General features: G+C 43.6%; 1 protein-coding gene across 1 annotated transcript in view; it reads left to right on the top strand.

The window, feature by feature from the left end:
• The first annotated feature begins 1,173 nt into the window (after window positions 1-1,173).
• Window positions 1,174-7,733, top strand: part of LOC112072511 (occludin-like) — a 50,619-nt gene continuing 44,059 nt past the window's right edge. The window contains 3 exon segments of the mRNA XM_024139911.2: window positions 1,174-1,451; window positions 5,368-6,170; window positions 6,407-6,577. Of these exon segments, the coding sequence (XP_023995679.2) occupies window positions 5,388-6,170; window positions 6,407-6,577 (954 nt within the window). The 5' untranslated portion in view covers window positions 1,174-1,451; window positions 5,368-5,387.

Raw genomic sequence — 7,733 nt, 5'->3', positions numbered from 1 at the left:
GCTCGTTTTCTTGGCCAAGCAATTATCTTCTTCTTATTTGTGTCCTTTGGTAGGGGTTTCTTTGCAGCACATTCAAACATGAAGGATTGATTCACGCAGTCTCTTCTGAACCAGTTGATATTGAGATGTCTCTGTTACTTGAACTTTGAAGCATTTATTTGGCTGCAATTTCTGACTCTGGTAACTCTAATGAACTTTATCCTCTGCAGCAGAGGTAACTCTGGTCTTCCTTTCTGTGGCGGTCCTCATGAGAGCCAGTTTCATCATAGCACTTGTTGGTTTTTGCGAACTGCACTTGAAGAAACTTTCAAAGTTTCTTGAAATCTTACTGATTGACTGACCTTTATGTCTTAAATTAATGATGGACTGTCATTTCTCTTTGCTTATTTGAGCTGTTCTTGCCATAATATGGACTTGGTCTTTTACCAAATAGGGCTATCTTCTGTATACAACCCCTACCTTGTCACAAAACAACTGATTGCTTCAAATGCATTAAGAAGGAAAGAAATTCCACAAATGAACTTTTAACAAGGCACACCTGTTAATTGAAATGCATTCCAGGTGACTATCTCATGAAGCTGGTTGAGAGAATGCCAAGAGTGTGCAAAGCTGTCATCAAGGCAAAGGGTGGCTACTTTGAAGAATCTTAAATCTAAAATATATTTTGATGTGTTTAACACTTTTTTGGTTACTACATGATTCCATATGTGTTATTCCATCATATTGATGTCTTCACTATTATTCTACAATGTAGAAAATTGTAAAAATAAAGAAAAACCCTTGAATGAGTAGGTGTGTCTAAACTTTTGACTGGTACTTTACCAGCGCAAAGTTTGCACATGTTATTTTCTGGTGGAAATAAACATCTGACCAAACCCCAAACCTTTTATAGAAGTCAAGTTTATATATAATGTTTCATTTATACATTTTTTGTTTTTCCTATTATCTTGAAGGGGGGAAAGTTCTGAAAAAGCCTGGGCAAAGGAATTTACTTTGGTCTATTGGTTGTTACATGGTAATTAAATGCTAAGATAGAWAAAATGCTAATACCTGTAAAAATGTATGAGAAAATGCACAGAACCAGTGTTTTCAGAATTCAATCAACCAATGGACTTTTTCTCTCAAGTGTAACACWCTGGGTAGTCGACTGGTCTACAAATCACACCTACTTCCAGACAGCGTAGGGTTGGGCAGTCAACCAATGTCCTTGGAAAGCACAACAAAGCACTTGTTCACAGACACAGAACCGTCTCTGCGCGTGGGACGGGACGAAAGAGGGAGCCACCACAGCTAAAGMAGGTCACTAATAAACAGGTTCATTTCGTTGCTGAGTTTATTTCAACCTCTCTGGTCTACATCTTTACGGATACAAAGTAAACTCGCAAAACGACGGCGTTTTCGGTACTGCGTTAAGCGCCAACAACCGTCAGTTTTTTTTMTTTTACATTCAGGTAAGTGAAATGGGCGTTAAATCGAATTTAAACCGTTAGAAAGCGAAATAATCACCTATTTAAATGGGTAGACTTCATTTTAACATTTAGTTTGAGGACTTTTCCCACGCACTCTACGGTGGTTCAAAAAAGTCAACAGTCTACAAGACATGGTGTTCGATTGGCTACATATTGAACACCATGTCTTCTAGACCAGGGTTTCCCAAACTGGGTCCTGGGGCCCCCGCTGGGTGCACGTTTTGGTTTTTGCCCTGGTACTACTACACAGCTGATTAAAATAAGCAAAGCTTGATGATGAGTTGGTTATTTGAATCAGCTGTGTAGTGCTAGAGCAAAAAACCTRAAGRTACACCCGGCGTGTGCAGAACCTAGTTTGGGAACCCCTGTAGAGTGTACTGTAAGTGAGGATAGGCCTCAAACGAAATATTAAAATAACGTCGACCAATTTAAATAGGTTATTATTTCGCTTGTAAATGTTTTAGGCTACGTTTGGAGTATTTTATAATTAATATTAGTTGCTCTAAACTAGATTTTCTTTTGGTCTATATATTGTCAAGTGTTCCCGTTCTCTCACACAAGCTCGCAATTGTGCCTGCTCTGAGAGACGTGAAGTGGGCTTGAGGGGGGCACTCACAGGTGTGGCCTGTGGGGGTTTCCGTTTGCATTGTTACTAGCTTTTCTCTGTTATTTCTGTTATTTTMAATTTTACATCCTGTATTAGGAAAACATGTCTAGTGGTTGACCTGGTTGACTCTTCAGTAAACCTGACATTATTTCGTACATAACATCAGATAGCCTTTAATGGGAACATCTCAGGCTAAAAAGTTAAAATACATTGGCATTATGCCCGTTTGTGTTCTCTAAGGGAGAAACATTCAGTTATTTTTGCTCTAGTCTGTCTAGCCCTGCATTGAGAGATTGTGAGACATTATTTGTTCATTATTTTCTTGTACTCCTTTATTCTTCATTTTGATTTATTAGAGTGCCCCTCTCTAGAGTGTTTTTAATAGCCATGTAACTAGAGTCGCCTACTACTAGCTGTGCCCCGGCCTTAGCCTACATTAGGCACGGGGGATAATAGTTTTTGACAGATGTGAGGCATGTGATTCAGGGTTAGAATTCTGTTATCAACAAGAGATGATTGAGTGTGTGGCTGTCTGTACTGGATGACAGCAGCTCTGTACTGGGTGACAGCAGCTCAGTGAGTAGTGGGTGGCTGATCTTTGACTCCAGCTTAACAGCCTCTCTATCACTGTGTTGTCTGTTTCATAGAGGCAACATTTACATGGAGCTCTGAATTGTAGGCTGCTGTTAAACTGTATTGTATTATTGTATTTGATTTATTTGACGATTTAAAAACACAATACAATCACACCTGGATACAACYAGGGATGGAAATTAAGCTGTAAACATACACTGTATACTCTCAAAACAAGGTTAAAATGTTGATGTCATGGATGGTCAGTCCTTGCATCCATAGCTCTGTCCATGTATTTGAGAGTGGTGACATCTCTCCAGGCCCATTCCTCAAGCTTTTTTAAAATCAAAACAGAGTAGGGGTGGACGCTTTGTTATTGTTTCAGTTAAGGACTTTAGCTTTAAAGCATTTAGCCCATTAACCATTTCTTAAGGTTTGCCTAACATAGGGGGTGGTTTTGTCTCTTCTGTCAAAACGTCCAGTCGGAGGTGTTTATTTTGGTGAGGCAGTATCATCACCATGTACATGCAGAGTCCTGGAAAGGTGTCTAAACTGCAGAGGGAGTTATTTCCAATATGCTGTGATGATGATGGAAGCTACTAGGCAGGCTATTGATAAACAGAGGTGGAACCCCCTTCAGAAGACACCTGATCCTCCTGCCCAAATCTACCCCTCCCTCTCCCACAGTATCCACACAGGAGAGCTCTTGTTGGATCCTTTTTTTTTTTTTTTTTTTTTTACTGTGGCCAGTTTTTTTTCTCCTAAATACCATGGCAACCACATTTCCCACACCTAGCAGTCTTGACTTTTCCCTTCACCCTCCAAAAACAAAGACAAGAAGTTAGGGAGCGAGGAGGGGAGGGAGGGGTAAGAGGAGGAGAGGGAAGACAGAATGAAAGATATGGAGTGGGGGAGGGGGGTTGTGGGAGGAAGGGGGGAGAGGATGAGGGGAAGGTGTATGAGAAGGAGGCTCTCAGTCAGGAGAGACCCCTACTGAACTGAGTCATAAAGAGAGAGAAGTAATGGCTGTACTGGTTTGAGCCTGGCCTGTCTGTTTTGTTTGTCCTCCATGATGTAAAGCTTTGGGCCGTTCACAGTGTGTCTGTGAGTGTGACTGTAAGGAAACAGGGAGTTCTTCACCCCCTTTCAGGCAAGAAGACAGACAGGCAGGCAAGCAGGAAGACAGGCAGACAGGCAGACAGACAGACAGACAGACAGACAGACAGACAGACAGGCAGGCAGGCCAGGACGGCAGACAGGCAGACAAGCAGGGAGGAATACAGGCAGGGAGGTAGACAGGTAGGCAGGCAGCAGGAAGACAGCCAGAGAGGAAGACAGGCAGCAGACAGGCAGACAAAGCAGGAAGACAGGCAGGCAGACAGGCAGGGAGGAAGACAGGTAGGCAGGCAGGAAGACAGGCAGGCAGCCAGACAGAGACAGCAGGGAGACAGGTGGGCAGCCAGGCAAGCAGGAAGACAGCCAGGGAGGAAGACAGGCAGGCAGACAGTCAGACAAGCAGGAAGAGCACGACAGGCAGGAGGAATACAGGCAGGGAGGAAGACAGGTAGGCAGGCAACCAGGCAGGAAGACAGGCAGGCAGCCAGGCAGGGAGACAGCCAGGGTGGAAGAACAGGCAGCCAGGCAGGAAGTAGGCAGGAAGACAGGCAGTCAGGCAGGGAGACAGGTGGGCAGCCAGGAAGGCAGGAAGACAGCCAGGCCAGAAGACAGGCAGGCAGCCAGGCCAGAAGACAGGCAGGCAGGAAGACAGGAAGACAGGCAGGAAGTCTAAATGTCTTGTACTACTGTTATCTAATGAATTTAGCCACACACTGTTCTTGCCCGGTGCTACAATGTGTCATGATAAATAGATGGAACAATGCAGTCTTTTGATGTCAAAGACGGACATGGCCTCCTCAGCATCAGCACTAAAATAAATACTTCACATCTGCACTTCACAAATGTAAAAATCTGCTTTAATTAAATCAGCTTGTTGTGAATGCCAAACTTTTGCCTGTTGACTATTATAAAATAATGGCCATTGTTAAGTCTGTTTATACTGTGTGCTAGCAGTTACGTGTGGCCTAAATTCAAAACAAAACCAAATTTGGCCGAGGATGGGATATGAAGTGTTCAAAGGCAGCAGGACAATTTGAGGGATTGAAGGAGACTCCCACTGCCCACGGGGCCCGGGTGAAAAGCAGCATTGTGCTGGGTTGGGCTGCTGTCTGAACTCTGAACTCTGGTTCCTGGTACCAACATCTCCATGCTGGTTCTGACTTTGCTGGTTCATAKAACTCAAAGCCGAGGTCATCTGTAAAGTGTTTATGTTGTAAATGATGGCCTGATGCACCCCTTCTAAATAAATGATGGCATGGTGCACCCCCTCTAAATAACTTAACATTGGTAGTATTCATAAAGGAGAACAGACATCGGACTACTTACTGTCTGTAAATGTACAATCAATTATCAAATACATCTGTTTTATAAGTCATACATGTTGGGACCAGTCAAGTAAATAATGTTTAATAAGAATATAATAGCAATAAAAACACATATGTATTTAATTATATTACTGTAAAGCTTGCCAAGTGTAATCATGTCGATTCATTCTATTCGTGTAAATCTTGAGATGACCACGGTCAAGTGTAATCCTGTACATTGCCACACCTCACACCTCATCAGAGCTATGTGTCAAGTGCATATATTTTGTCTCTGTAGGTCCCTGCCATCTTTGAGAGATGTTTGAGAAGCAGCGTTACGACAGCCCTCCCGTCTACAGTCCTCCATACAGCCCGGAATCCAATGGCTACGGCCCCCCACAAAGCTACCACCCGCCCAGGAGTGAGTTTGACCCATATCCACCCCCACCGGGCTCCTACTACATGGAAGAGAAGCCCCAACACTTCTACAAGTGGATCTCTCCTCCTGGCATCGTCAAGGCCATGTTTGGCACAATCATAGTGCTCTGTGTGGGGATCTTTGCCTGTGTGGCCTCCACCCTTGTCTGGGACATGCAGTACGGGATGGGGGGGATGGGGGGGATGGGCTCCTACGGCGGAGGGATGGGCTACGGTGGCGGTTATGGGGGAATGGGCGGCGGCTATGGCTCCAGCTACGGCTCTGGCTATGGAGGAGGCTATGGAGGAGGCTATGGTAGCTCCTACCCGACACCTTACTCGGCCAAAACAACCATGATAGCTATGGCGGCCATCAACTTCTTTGTAGCGCTGGGATTCTTCGTGGCCAGTTTCTCTAAATCGACCACGTTCAGGAGCAGGAAGTTCTTCCTGGTGGTTCTGGTGGTCAGTGCTATCATGGCTGTCATCCAGGGCATCATCACCATTGTGTACGTCGTAGGGGTGAACCCTATGGCACAGAGCTCTCAGAACATGATCTACAACCCTATGCTGATGATGTGCCAGAACCTGTACGGAAGCAGCTATTCTAATATGGGTGGAGTGGGGGGTTTCGGCATGTATAACCAGTACCTCTATCACTACTGCTACGTGGACCCACAAGAGGTAGAGCAACAGTTATACTACCTGTGTAATGTGTCATTTGATTGTGGTGTTGTTGGTGCTCTGAAGATGTAGAATTGGTCTATGATTACAGGCGGGTCCTTAACCCCGTTATTGAACCCTTATACGGTGTATTATTTTTGTTGCCCTTTAAGCCTTAAATAACAATGTAGTATTTCAGATAGTTTGTGTAATAATTGACTTCCGTAATCTCCTTGATGTTGATGTGTCTCCTTCAGGGTGTAGCCATGGTGTGTGGCTTCCTGGTTACCGCTGCCTTGGTCGTGGCTGCTTTCTTCTCCCACAAAACCAGAGGCAAGATCTGGCGCTACGGCAAGCCCAACATCTACTGGGAACAGCCCCCTGAGACTGGAGGACTAGTTTCTGAAGGCAGAGATGTGAAGGACTGGGTAAGGAAAACTCATCCTGGTATGAATATCATGCTCATCCTGGTATGAATATCATGCTCATCCTTGGTCATGAATATCTATGCTCATCCCTTGGGTTATGAATATCATGCTCATCCTGGTATGAATATTCATGCTATCCCTGGTATGAATATATGCTCATCCTGGGTATGAATATTCATGCTCATCCTGGTATGAATATCATGCTCATCCTGTATGCAATATTTATGCTCATACCTGCGTATTGGAATATCATGACCATACCTGGTATGAATTATTCCAATGGCTATACTCTTGATTTGATGTATTTTGATTTGCCAGTTAAAAAACAACAACACATATATTGAAAAAAGATATAATAAAAACAATCAAATGTGACAGGGATATCACAATAAATTGTGACGGCGGATATCACAATTAAATGTACAGTGGGTGCTATCCTCATCGGGATATGACAAAGTGTGACGGGGATTATCCACAATAACATTGACCGGGCGATATCACAATAGAATGTGACGGGGATATCACAATAAATGTGACGGGCGATATTCACAATAAATTTGTAGATCCAATGGACGGGATATCACAATAAAATGTCGACGGGGATCACAAATCGTGACGGGATTATCACAATAATATGTGACGGGGGATATCACATAAATGCTGACGCGGGATATTCACAAACTTGACGGGGATAATCACAATAAACTGTTGACGGGATAGCACAATAAATGTGACGGGACTATCCACAATATACATGTGACGGGGAATATCACAATAATGGACGGGATATCACAATACAATGTTTGACGGGGATACCTCACAAAATGTAACGGGGATTCACAATAAATGTGACGGGGATATCACAATAAATGTGACGGGGATATCACAAATGTGACGGTGATATCACAATATATATGACGGGGATATCACAAATGTGACGGGGATATCACAATACATATGACGGGGATATCACAATAAATGTGACGGGGGTATCACAATAAATGTGACGGGGATATCACAATAAATGTGACGGTGATATCACAATAAATGTGACGGGGATATCACAATAAATGTGACGGGGATATCACAAATGTGACGGGGATATCACAATAAATGTGACGGGGATATCACAATAAATGTGACGGGGATATCACAA

The sequence above is a fragment of the Salvelinus sp. IW2-2015 genome, unplaced genomic scaffold, assembly GCF_002910315.2.
Source record: "Salvelinus sp. IW2-2015 unplaced genomic scaffold, ASM291031v2 Un_scaffold1948, whole genome shotgun sequence".
In the NCBI taxonomy this organism is placed as follows: Eukaryota; Metazoa; Chordata; class Actinopteri; order Salmoniformes; family Salmonidae; genus Salvelinus; species Salvelinus sp. IW2-2015.
This window is presented reverse-complemented; position numbering and strand designations above follow the sequence as displayed.